At 42.1% G+C, this 13,762-nt stretch overlaps 1 protein-coding gene across 6 annotated transcripts in view; it reads left to right on the top strand.

Annotated features, from left to right (window-relative positions):
• immp2l (inner mitochondrial membrane peptidase subunit 2) overlaps window positions 1-13,762 on the top strand; it is a 249,557-nt gene that overhangs the window by 67,600 nt on the left and 168,195 nt on the right. For all 6 annotated transcript variants that reach the window (XM_038706564.1, XM_038706565.1, XM_038706567.1 and 3 more), the window contains exon 2: window positions 4,560-4,697. In XM_038706564.1, the coding sequence (XP_038562492.1) occupies window positions 4,563-4,697 (135 nt within the window). In that variant the 5' untranslated portion in view covers window positions 4,560-4,562. The remainder of the gene's footprint in view (window positions 1-4,559; window positions 4,698-13,762) is intronic.

Here is a 13,762-nt window from a genome sequence, read left to right as displayed (position 1 = left end):
GGTGAAAAGTGTGCCAATGACTTCTTTTATCTTATTTATATTGCAAATTTGCAAGTCACTACCCGCCCTGCTGCAGGAGTCCTCACGACTGTCTTCAGGCACTGTGCCTTTTTATTTCTCCCTCAACCTTTCAGCGCCACCTTTGCCTTGTGTGGCATGTTTTCTATAGGCCTACATGATGTTTGTCCACGTTTCAACCGTTTAATTCTGTCTGATGTAGGGCCGGCGCAATAAAACAATATAACAAATGTTCAATACATCATCAGTAAATTGATTGAATTCATTTGAATCACGAGCAAATTAGCACTTCATGTTTCTATTAAGATATTTATTTTGTTGAGGAAAAGGGACTGAAATCAGTTTTGAATGTTCTACCTCAGACTTGTGAAGTGATCCACTGTTTGGCATCGAGTGTTTGTCCCGTTCTGACCACAAAGAAAAGTTTAACCACACAATTAACCATCTGTCTTTAAAGAAATCTAGATAATGTTTTTAATAACTCATGCGTGAGAGGGTTAAAGCAAGGTGAGACCTCGGTGGCTTGTTTACTTCTGCACAGATTTGTCTAAACCTGACAAAGAATCTGTTTTCTCTCTCTGTGTATTTCTGTACCTGATGTTTCTCATTGTGTACTCGCTGCATCGGCCCCCAAAGAAATGTACCTCAGCATAATAAAGTTAAATATGTCTTTTTATTCACATATTGTGTAGCAGTTCATTATGTCTGTTTAAATGCTTGGCAGTCATGTGTACAGACATCACATCGTAGTGAAGGGACATACAGATTAGCTTCCATTATTCCCCCCCGTAACAGTTGCTTTCCCGACTACAGATTCGGAGAGCGTTGAGGGAGGACAGTGTGCTTTTGATGATGTTTCATTTGAAGTCTTGTGATGTGGAGGTAATAACTGTAGCACATCTCCATAGTGAGGACAGTGGACGTCCAGACGAGGCTGTTAGCTGTTTGCTGAAGGCATCGGTGCATGGCCGCTGCTGCCGCCGCTGCCGCCGGCTGGTCGGTCATTTCACGCCTGTCTGGGCTTCCTGGAGCGCGCTGTGAAAAGCAAAGTGGATGAAAAATTCTGTCGGGGGAGAGCAGGCTCAGTGTGGGATGTGTTTTCAGTGAATCACTAAACCTGCGGTGAAATTTGACAGGAGGACGACTCCTTTTTCAGTCGAGTTCCTGCATGATGTAGTCAGTCAGACTCATGTTGTGATTAAGCTCCAACACGTGTTGACTGATGGGACAATTCCTTTTGATTCAGAGTGATCGGTCATACAGGCTCTATGATTCTTATGCTAGAGAGGCTAAAGGACTGGCTGAAGATACTTGAAGAAACCAAAGGCCAAATGTAACTGTTTGTTCCCAGGAGAGTGAACAAACGCTCACATTTGGCCTCGTGACAATGTCTACGATGGTCGTTATAACAGCCAGGAGTAGATACATCAGCCGGCTGATATTATCGGCCAATATCGGCTAATTGCGATCTATTTTATTAACATAATCCATTTAGGACAAGGTTTTATAGCCCACATACATCCCAGCTTTCAATATCGGCCTGCATTCTGAAAATCAAAATATCGGCTTACAAATCGGCTCTTTTTCACTTTACCCGTAAAACCCACATCAGTCGGCCTCTGACCTGCAGCACGTACGAACCAAACCGTATCCATCAGCTTGATAACGACCCCACAGAGGTTAAATAGCTGGGACTCTATCAGCCAGCCAGAAATAAAGAAGCGCCTCGAATGAGAGGCAAAACGTCTTGTAACCTTCCTCGAATAACTATGATCCGGATGATTAAGAGCCTTCACGGACATATGATTCCTGTTAATCTCATACTTGCTGCGCTGGTCTTTGGTCGAGGGTCTTGGTCAGCTGATATGCAGACAAGATCCCAAGAAATGTGTCTACAGCCGATGATCTGACCACAAGGTCCATTTAATAGCTGTTGTGGAGCTTCTGATCGTATCACAAGATCTTCCTGGATGGAGTTGGTAATGTTCAAATTAAATCTTTTCTCCAGAGCACTTTAAGGAATCTTGGCTGAAAAATTCAGACGGAAAATTATTCTTGACCTTGAAAAACAGCCGCCTGAGTGCTCCGAAAAATGTAAATGTGAACATCTACAATTCACTGACAACTGTGAAACGATAAAAAGCTCCAGAACAGCAGCTATATAGCGTTTGTGGTGAGGATGTTTTATGAACTTTCAGGCCTCGACTCCAGCAGGTTTTCATCAAGATGCATTATCTGGATAATGACATCTGATGCACGGTGCCTATTTACACTCAGTATTAGTATTAACAAGTGTTCACATTATTTTCATGTGGCAGGACTGTGATCGGATCTCAGTTGTTAAATTAGTTAACAAACACTCACAGGAAAACACTACAGTGATACACAAATAAGTAATTTATGTCATAAAGACGTACTACCTCCCAAACATTTAGTCTTATGAGAGACTTTAGATATTAAAAAAGGTTACCATAAGTCAAGAAAGGTTGAAAAACCTTGGTCAAAATTCTACCTTAGACTTTATTTTTGCAGGAAACACACAAAATAATTTTGAAGTCCAAAAAGATCTGTAATACTGTGACCAAGTCGGGCGCTTTTTTAACTCCATTTATATTACCTATTGTGTTATGCTGCTATATGGTGTACTCAGGGCTGGAAATTAACACCCGCCAAGCGCCAAATGCAGGTAGATTTTCCATTTGGCGGCTAAATGTTGGAAGGCTACCCGCCACATTGGCGGGTAAACATATTCGGTACAATATCGCCATATAATATCTTTTTGACGGTAGCTAACAGCGGATAGCATACAGCGTTGTTTTTTATTGTGTGTCGCACTTAAATTGGTCCCCTCTGTACCCAGGGATCTAAAATCGTGTAACACACGGATTAGGGGCGTTCAGTGGTTGTTGTTTATGTTCTTTTCAGGTTTCTTTTGTTTGATTGGCGTAGATTTGTAAGGGGGTGGGCGTTTGGGGATAGGAGTTGGGAGCCATCAAGACGTGCTCGGAGTACCTAGAGTTTTTTTAGGATATTTAGCTAGCTAGCTTCCACTGTAATGTGCATACCATCTCACGTATTTTACTGTTCTCTCACGGTATCCTCCCGTTAAAATTTCCCCGTAAATCTCCCGTTTATTTATACCCGCTGTTTGCTACGTTCTCCTCCGTTAAAGCCGGTGGCAGCGTGTAGAACAGAGAACACAAATGAGGCTGAAGCAGAAAAAAATGATTTAATGAGGAGGTTTAAGTTGAATGATTAATAAGCACGTTGTAAGTTTATAAAACAATTTACTATAATGTCCGAAGTTAATTTAATAGCAATAAATTACTTTTGCTTCAAATTTCAATCTGGTTTTCTTTAGGTTTGTATTTGAGAGAATACCTTATTATCTCAACTAAAAGGACGGAAACAGATGTATACGTGACAATTTATAATTTTGGCCGGTAAAAAATATGTTTGGCCGGTGGATTTTTTTATCAATCAGTCCCATTGGCAGGTGAGCCAAAAAGGTAATTGTCACCACTGGGTGTAACCTTGTATGGAAGCCCTAAGCAGCCAAACATTTACACATTTTGTTTACTACCTTTTCCTGTGATAACGAGTAAATTTTATTTGCTTTCTCGTGGGGCTGAAAGATTTGGGGAAAGAAATCTAATTGCGATTTTTTTTCAATTTTATTTCAGCTAAAGTTCAATATTCCCTGCCAGTCTAGTTTTTGACGGAAGCCGCGTCAAGCAGCGCAGAGCAGATGAACCAGGCAGGAAGTCAGACACAGAACGGCAGAGAGAATCTGGTCGATTATTCAAAATAAAACACCCTGTGCAGACCCCCGATTGTAAATCCACAATAAACACAGTTAAACAGAACAGCTGAACAAATTAACCAAATTCACAAAATCAGGCAGGTAAAACGCTCTTATCCTGAAATGCTCCATGTGGGAAATGTAGCCTGAAACGAAACAGGCTCCCAGAGAGCTGTTATCCGTAGTTGAAGCACACAGATTGTCAAATTAACAACATGTTAACAGCGTGCCGATATATATTTTATACCGGTATTGGGATATGACTTTTTGGTCCACATCGCCCAGCCCTAGATTGAACACACAAACATTAGATGAGGAATCCCGCGTCAACCGACAGAGCTAAGGAAGCACACTCACAACCACTCTTGAATTACTTGCCTAATTTATTATGTTGTTCTCTCAGGAAAACTAAGTTTTGTTTACAGAAGTTGAAAACAGAGTAGATGAAATGTATGAACGTACGGCCGCTTAGGGCTTCCGTACCCTTGATCATTTGTGTAAGCGTATTTCACTTGTTTCACACATGCTCGTGCTGTAATTGTCCTCTTGTCCCGTGTTTCCTCTGATCTGTTTCCTCTCTGGTTTTCTATTGCGCTGCTGCTGCATCAGCCTGCTCTCCCCACCGAGATCAATAAAGTCTAATCTAATGTAGTCTAATCTAACTTCAGGGCTGTTTAGTTTCCTCTGTGTCGTCACGGTTCTGATGTTGGTTTCCTGTTCTATGTTGGTTCCTGTCTAGGTGATGGCTCAGCAGGCGAAGGCGGGGCGGCGTTGCCTGCGGGCGTTTGTCAGCGGCTTCTTCGTCGCTGTCCCCGTCACGGTTACCGTCCTCGATCGATTCGCCTACGTGGCGCGAGTGGAGGGAGCGTCGATGCAGGTGAGATGTTTCAACAAATCCTCCAGTCAGAGAGAGAGAGAGAGAGAACCTCACGCTGCCTGTCTTCAGAGACGTCCCTGAGGGTCAACAGGAGAGCAGGCTGCAATTTCTAGATCTCTAGCTTTACAAACTACTGATAACAAGGCGGTCAGAGGTCACAGCACCCTGACAGCATGTTGAGTTGTGGGAAATAAGAAACAGAGAGGCTGAAAAGCCATTTTTGAGTCCACGTGTCGTCTTTTTTTATCATAGTGAAAAACATACTTCTAGCTTGTCTAGCTGTGCACCTCTGCTGGTGGACCGGTAAATTCACTATGAAGCAAATTCTACAATCATATTCTGCAAGGTTCTTTGTTATTATACATCACAAGGTCGTATAAGAAAACATGCAACACACACAGAACCAAACAGATGGCTTAATTAAACATGTATTAAAATATGGTAACACATAAAAAAATAAAACAATAGTTATTATTTCTATACAAAGTCTGTGTACATACACGTGAACACCCAGAACATTCTGCAGTGCATTTTTTGAATTTGCATCTGGAGAGAATGTAAACAGCAGCAACCAGATGATAATGTGGTTTCATCTTCACATTAAAAAGTCTGACATTTGGGAATCAAGAGTCCATCTCGGCTGAGTTTGAGCACCGAGCGTCATCGATGTGAAACACAGAGTCCGCGTCCTCTCATCTCGCATGGGTCTAGCGCTGACCGCTCGGATCACGGACCACCCGCCGAGCGCTTGATCTGGGATGTTGATAAGCAGGTCTGTGTACTTACAGGACAGTGGTGAATGAAGGATTGAGATACTGAAGTCAAAGTAGTAATACCACACAGTAACAATAAGGAAAATGTTCTTCAGGTATTAAAAGTAAAAGTACTCAAAGCAGAAAAATGTCCCCTGTTGTACTTTTATATATTCTATCATTAGATATTTATTATTATTGTTACTGCACATTCACCAAGTCTGATGAAATTTGATAATATATATTGTGTGTTGCGTTTGTATTGCGTACAATTAAGCCTTAATGGCCTCTCTTCAGGTAAGACTCTCATACTGTGACGAAATGACAAAATAAAGTCACTAACCCCGCCTGTCAGCTCGCTCTGCTCCTTTTAACTGCATTTACCATAAAGGCTGTAAGACCTGTGCACTCTAAATTTAGCGGCTAGCTTGATCGTGTTCTCACAAACAAGTGACCGTGGAAACATTCAACGCTGTTCAAATCCTTAGTTAACGTTACCGTAATTACCTCAGAAGTGAAGTGGTGGTCTCAAGTGTGTGCGTGCGAGTTTATAGCAGCGCAATTCCCACAAAACACAACGTTAGAAGTCTTGTTAATATAGTTATAGTTTATACTTTGTAGTTTTATACTATGGTGGAACAGAAAAGACCGTAGCGGGCCGCCATAGTCTCGTTAATTAATGGGAAACACTGATTATTCTTATTAGACTTTATTATCCACCTTAGTAGAAATTTGTCTTTGACTTCTCCGAAACAGAAATACATGATTAGCACACGTTAAAAATACAATACAGTTAAGAGTACACACAGTACCACCATTAAATATACAACAACAACTGAGCCATGAGCAGAAAATGGAAAGCAGCGGAGCAGCTGAACATAAGCTGCGTTACAGCGCACCATATGTTCACCTTATGCAATCATGCATTAATGTAAAGCAGGATTTTACTGCTGTTGAACTATTTTGTAACGGACTGCAGCGAATAATTATTTGCATTATTTATTCATCAGCTGATTTTTTTTCTCCATTAATCAACTTAATGTGAAAATTCTGAAAATAGTGAGAAATGGCGCCCGAGGAGACACGTTCACAGTGCTTTATTTTGTCTGACCAGCAGTCCACAGCTCAACGTTATTAACAAACATTTAAATAATTAAAATAATTAAAATGAAAAGCAGCAAATCTTCACATGTCTGAAGCTGGAACCATGAAATGTTTTAACAATCCAAATAGTTGCCAATTAATTTTCTGTCAGCTGACTAATTGTTTCAGCTGTATTTGTAAAAGTGCCGGTACCTCAAATATTATACTTGAGTAAATGTAGTTCTTAGTTACTGTCCACCACTGGGACTGGATGAGGTCAGACAAAGTCAGCGTTTTCTTGCGGTAACGGTAGTTTCAGGTGGCCATGTTGGAGAAGAATCGGCTCCAGAAACACTCCACACACGGCCTCTTTGATCCAAACCCTAAACAACCTTCACTTTTCTCATCTGAGAAGCAGAGACGTAAGAAGAAAAACAAAAAAACAAGTGCCTGTTGGGTTTTGACCGAGTCGGTTTCCCGCTGTGCAGCTTATTATCCCTGACGTGTGTTGCATTATGCATAAAACAATCTGCTCTCTATTTTTAATGAGTGTGAAAAATCAAACTGCATGTTGCTCTTTGGTTCATGTTGTGTATATTCGTGTAGTTGCGTACGTCGGGTCATGAAGCCGGCCTTGGCGACAGCTTCTGTAGAGCTCTTCTGATCAAATCTTCCAAAGTCATTAATAATGAAATGACTAAACAATGGTTGTCTTTCAAAGGAGGAATACAAAATGGGATGTTTAGAGTCTGGATCCTTCACATGTTTCTCAGAGTAACAGAGCTCCTGGGTTCACTCAGGTTCAGGTTTTTATCCTGTTAAATCTGTTTGTGTGAAGCTTTGATCCTCTGTGATTTAGTCTGTCTGCATAAACAAACGAGTTAACACAATATTCACGTCCACAGCAAGGAAGTCTGCAAGAAAGAATGTAAAAGTGAAATCTGCGCTTGTTATTCTCTGTCTGACTGAATAATATGCTGCTGTTATCAAAAGGTAAAGACACAGTGACCCAAACAGCCGCAGAGAGTCGTCTGCTGCCGGCTGCTATCTTGTTTGCCGGACATCAAACTGTTCCAGTACATAGGCTGAAAGATCTTGTGATGCTGATTTGCTGATGCTCACCATGTGCTCCTCCTTTGTGTTGTAAAGTCCCAGATGCTGTAAAGGTAATAACGAGATGACGGTCAAAGAAACGGCTCTGTGTGTTGCTGCTGGGTGTCTGTGGATGGCCATGTCAGTCGCTCAGATGGTCGGTCGGTCCACCACTTTGGTTGGAAAAAATCTGGACAAGTATCGGATGAATTGTTGTGGAAGTCGAGCCAATGCCAGTGAAATTCCACGAGTCCAAATTCAATACCACAGTAAAAAAACAAAACAATAAATTCCATGTACTCTAACATACAATGTGCTACAGCTGTGAAAGCTGTGAGAGGATGTCCAGGACAGCTGAGAGGTGGTTTTTAAAGCTGTTGAAATTACAACCTGACAATGTGCATAATTCTTTCTTTACAAACTCACAGGTGTGAAATGTTGAAGAGTGGTCACTATCTACATTGGCAGTCGTTTGAGATAACAAACATAAAAGTTATTGATGATTGAAAATGGATCATACTGCACTTTTAAGATGAACCCGCCTGCAGCCGGCACTTTAGACAGACATTCAGTTCTGCAAACTGCATCGTCATCTTTTGGTGTGTTTTTGAGCTGATCCAAACTGTGGAACGTCTGCCTGAATTAGAGTTATTGAGGTTAACGGCCGCGAACACCGACACAAATGTTAAACATTAACCTCACTTCACCATCGTTTCCATACACGGCGAGTCGAAGCGGAGCCGTTTCTGCAGCTGCGCTTGTCGTCATCTTTCACGCGTTGAAGAAAAATAAGTACCATCGTGTTATCAGAATTCAGTGATCCTCTGACGTTTCCTCTCACAGCAGCAGCAGATGAAAGTGTCACAAGTCGGTACAGACGTATGGTACCCAGAACATCTATTGTAATCACTTTGATCCAAGTTAAAGTAAAGGTTTATTGTCACATGTATAGTGAAACGCTTGTGTCCCCGGCTCTCTCATCCTCTGTGTACATTAATGAACACAGTCCACATAGTATTGTAGTAAACACTTTCAACCCACAATCATTCTTGTAACATTACATGCTGTTTACAAAAAGTGATCAGAGCATGTGGGAGCGTCGGCTGTTCAGCAGCCTGACTGCCTGAGGGAACAAACTGTTACTGTGACGGGTGGCGTGAGATCCGATGCTCCGTGCAGCGAGTGGCAAGTCGCCGTCTTGGATCTACTGATCCCTGGCTTTTCCCCTAGTCTGGTTTATGACCAAATACCTGCAAAACAAATAACATTCCCATCAGCCTCAGCTACTTGGAATTAATGCTAATAATTATTATTATTATTGAGAGCATGTTAGCGTGCTGATGTAAGCTTTTAGCTCAAGTACACCCTCACAGAGCTGCCAGCATGGCTGTGGACTCTTGAGCTTCAGAGGACGACAGCGTGTGACCAGGAGGGCCAGTAAAGCTCTTCACTGCTGACGGCAGGGGAGATACTGGGCTTCGGTGCTGATGACAGACGTGAATGTGCAAAGATGTGTTGGATTAGCATTATCAGAGCGTACAAACAACACACAGACATGTAGTTCACTCTATATGGACAAACTGTTATCACGATAAAAACATCATTCGATATCGATAATTATCACAATAAAAGTCAAGTTATTATTTCTTTGGAGTTTAAAGGCTGATTTTTGTGAAAGCTGAACAAACCAGGTGATTAATTGTGGTTTTAATCAGAACAAACACGTGGCTCACTTAACAAATCTAAGGCAGAACATTCAGAACAATTATGAGTAAAATTAAGTAAAATATTTTTCCAGTCCATTTTCCTCAACTAGATAAATATCTTAATAGAAAAATTAAGGGCTAAAGCATTTGTGAATCAAATGAATAAAATAAAACATTTACTGAATTCTTTTAGGCTATATTGTTATCGTGGATAATTATTGTTACCGTTTAATTGTCCCTTTCTGAAATAAAGATTTGAACAGGAAAAATAATTCAGATTATTCACCCCTCCCTTTGCAAGCAAGCTTTTGTGCTAAATAACACGTGTGGTCTTAAATTTCACTTCTTTTCTTACTTCTAAAAAAGCTTCTTCCGTCTTCTTTGTACATATTCAATGTATTGACGAAACGTGCTCGTAAACACCATTTTTTCCGTTCGGGCTACTGTAGAAACATGGCGGCGCAACATGGCGACCATGTAAGAGTCTCATTGTAAGGTAACAATAAGGCTGTGTTCGAAACGGGCTAAACTGCTGTCTCAGAAGGTGTCTAACAGAAGCGAGGCATCAATTGCTGGGGTGGGAATCGCAGATACGATACACGATACACGGCTCACGATAACGATAATATCACGATACAGCAAATCTGCGATAACCGATATGTCGTTTGACAATCCTAAAGTGATGCATCATGATATTTGTCTAACTATTAATAAAAAAAAAAGTTTACTATTTATTTGCTGCAAATCCAAACTGAAAACAGCAAAATTCTGCTCAGTCTGTAAATAAAACTTCAGAGCAACTATGAAAAATTATTATCAAAAAATTTGTTTATAAAAAGGCACATAAAACGCAAATTCACAGATTTTTTTTTACTGCAAATACAAATGGCTGTGCACCACCTGAGTCCATCACATTATATTAATAACTGTTCAGTGACGCAGCGTCGTGCTGCCCTTTCTCTTCCTACTGGTAGCTCTTCTTTTAGGCCACTGGGAATGTTGGGTTTGAGATTTGTTTCTTTTTTTAAACCTGTCCTGCCCAGCAGCCTGGTATAGAGTTTGGTGAGCTGGATACCATGTTGTGCCAGATTTTACTTTAACAAGAGAGTATTAATATACTCCTTTGTCATTGATTTGTCAGCGGGCCGGACAGGGGGTCAGACACGGGGATGGGGGGGCACAAACAGAACAGCACAGAGAAAGGACAAGACCTGCAAGAGAAGGGGGATGGAAGGTGGGGACAGAAAGCAACCAAACCTGCAATAGAACAGAGAGGGGGGCTTGGGGAGGAGAAAAACAACAACAAACAAACACAAACAATAAAAAAAATAATAATAGTAAAAGACAACCAGCCGAACAGCAGCAATAAACAGCTGACATAGTAAGACAACTAAGAGAAAAATGAAAACAAGAAACAGTCACACACTAAATAAGCAACACAGCACAGCCACGAGAGCTGGAATAATAATTAATTTAAATAAGTAACTGAAAGAAAAGCATCAGGAATAATTCTACCAGGGACAACCTACATTTGTTTGTGTCTGTGTGTGAGACTGTGTGTGTCTGTGTGTCTGTATGTGTACATGTGTGTGCGCATAAGCCTGTTAAAGAATGTAGTTGTTAGTGAGAGTAGGACGCCACGACTGTGCCACACCGACCCCAGCAACAGGCAGGCAAGAACCCCAGTAGCCAATAGGGGTGGGAGAAAGAAAAAAATAAGAATCTGACTCCCAGATGCACCGCGATGCAAACGTGGAAGACCAACAAACAGACGGCCCAAAAATAACCAAACAAAAAAAACGACGCGCACACACAACTTAGACCAACTGGCCGACAGAGAAATGGGGAAGCATGGGTCTGAGGCTAACGAAGCAAAACAGGGACGCAAACTGGTCCCTCCAAGCTAACGAGGAAATGCTTCCCCCGGACTCCAATGAACAAAAACTAAACGCCCAGCAGCCATCCAGAGACCCTGCAGAGGGAAAACGCACAATGCATCAGGATGCGTCGACAATCGCTACCGCAACCCTCCAAACCGCAACCGGATCAACCCGCGCAGCGCCCAGAGACCCCCACCCATGGTAGCCAGGGCACCCGCGACCCCCCAAAGCGCAAAGGTTTAAGTTTTGACCCTTTGGGGCTGCTGTAGCTGGTCTGTGTGGAGTGCAGAAGCAGCAGATCAAGACGGTGAAGTTAGCTGCTCTTTTTTATTTCACACAGAGATCAGGAAACATGTACTTTAAGTATTTGCACAGTACGTCATTCAGGATGTTCAGCATGTGAAGCAAAATGTGTAGTTAAGGTTAAGATTGTATTTTCGCTAATGTCCGTTAGCATGTTAATGGAGATTACCATTATATGTTAGCATTGAGCTAACCTATTTTTTATTAATATCATATATCGATATAATGGGCTGGAATATCAATACAGTATCATGGATAAATGTACAACGATATATTGCTGTATCGATTTGTTGTCACACCCCTACTGTTTCGTAACGCCCACGTTTTGAAGGCAGCATCGATGGTGACTTGCTGCTGCCTATTACCAATGAACCAGCGCGGCTGCAGCCGCCGTAGCTTCCGAAAACTGGTCAAGATGGCGGAAAAACAAGCCGCATTTGTACACAAATATATGTTTTTAAAAGTTTTTAGTAGTAGTAGTTTTAGTAGTTCTCGCTTCGATTTTTGAAAATCTAGCGAGAACTGAACACTGAACTAACCAACCAAGTTTGTTCAGTCTGATTTCTGAGGCGTCTGTTAGCCGTTTGGCTTTTCAGTAGCTAGTTAGCTGATGCTAAGGCTAGCATCTCTTCCGACTGCCAGAAGAGGCGCCAGACGGCGTGCTGACGTCACATGTTGCCGTATGTGCTGCCCTAGAAGGCAGTTCGATACCAATGTTAACAGAGATGACTTCACTTTAAAGTGATGCCCTCTGAGGCAGCTGTCTGTCATAGAGGCTGCGGGGCGAACACAGCCAACGGTTCGTTATGTAAAGTCTCACCACTGAGAACAGTTATGGATATTATATTGCATTTCTGTTAATAGATCCTCAGAAATATTACACACCGGAGCTTTTATGTAGCAGTAATAAGTCGTAAGCCTGTCAAAATGCAATAGACAGATGACAAATGACAGATTTTGCGATCTTAATTCAGCATCACGGTCACAGCGATATTATTCTGCAGCTGTTGTCAACATTTTCCTGGAGTCAGACCAGTGGTTTGTTTAGAGAGGCGTTTCAGCAGCAGGTTGATCACAGAGCAGCAAGAGACCAAAAACACACACACACACAGCAGGACTGATGCGTGTGTGTGTGTGTGTGTGTTTTCCCTTTTTTGCAGTGCTTGGGTTGTTGTCATGGAAACAGTCATTTCTGGTGGTTATAATTATGTACTTTTTGAGTCCTTAATTTAAAGTCCGAATAAAAAAGACAAGCTTGTGAGGACCTCAGCTGAGTTTCATAACTGTAGATTCACCTGTTTCCCATGAAGAGTGTATTTATTTTAATACAATACAGTTTTTTAATGTGTTTTAATTCAGTCTGTTCACAAACTAGCAAGTCAACAACTTTGCTAACAGCCAAACATCCAGCACGAGACTCGGCGATATTACTGACTAGTCTTAACAGAAAGAAGGCAGCTCGCCGTCTGCCCTGCAGACTTTTATCTCACGACGCTCTCGCCAACGTCCTGCAGTCTCTTGCTCTTTTTCTCTACTTGACTTCCTTTGTCAGCCTCCTCTTCGCCTCTGCCATAGGTAACGTTACGTCCATAGAGGCCGCTAAGCCAGGTTATGTTGGCCGCTCGCCCGGCCCCGCTCTCCTGCAGCAGCAGCAGCAGCATCATCATGTTGCTGGAGGCCTGAGTGGCAAGTAGGGCTGAACGATTAATCGTTTTCAAATCGAAATTGCGATTTAAAAGAACGTGATTAGTTAGTCGTGAGCAGTAGCAGAGAGAGCGCAGTATCTGGGGTTGGGAGCCCGGAGTGGCATTGACATAGAGGCCCCTCAACCTGGTCCGTACGCTGGAAGTGATTCTTACTGTCATTGTAACTTTACTGTGAAAACATTTCTTTTTTTATAATTTAGTATTTTCAAACTCCTGCACCAACCAAAAGACTGACGAGACAGTGCTGCTGCTGCTGCTGCTGCTGCTGCTGCTGCTGCCGCCGAACCGTCACACTTAGATTTTTCTCTACATTCAGACTCGCCACTGCAGCAGTTTCAGAAACAGCGCCGCATGTAAAATGGAGAAATATGAGTGCGAGGGAAGCTGATTAAGTAACCAACTCTAACGGATAAACTTGCAGGCTGACAGCACTCGCAGGGATATTTATTTCGGGGCCGACAGATACGAGATATCCTGTCAATCACTACGGCAAGCGTGAAATGACCTGCACACATCCCGTTTAATGAAACAGTCATAGCCGGT

The sequence above is a fragment of the Micropterus salmoides genome, unplaced genomic scaffold, assembly GCF_014851395.1.
Source record: "Micropterus salmoides isolate LMB-PRFRI ecotype aquatic unplaced genomic scaffold, ASM1485139v1 Ms_hic_scaffold_8, whole genome shotgun sequence".
NCBI classification, from domain to species: domain Eukaryota; kingdom Metazoa; phylum Chordata; class Actinopteri; order Centrarchiformes; family Centrarchidae; genus Micropterus; species Micropterus salmoides.
Note: the sequence above shows the minus strand (reverse complement) of the source record. Positions and strands in the feature narration are given on the sequence as shown.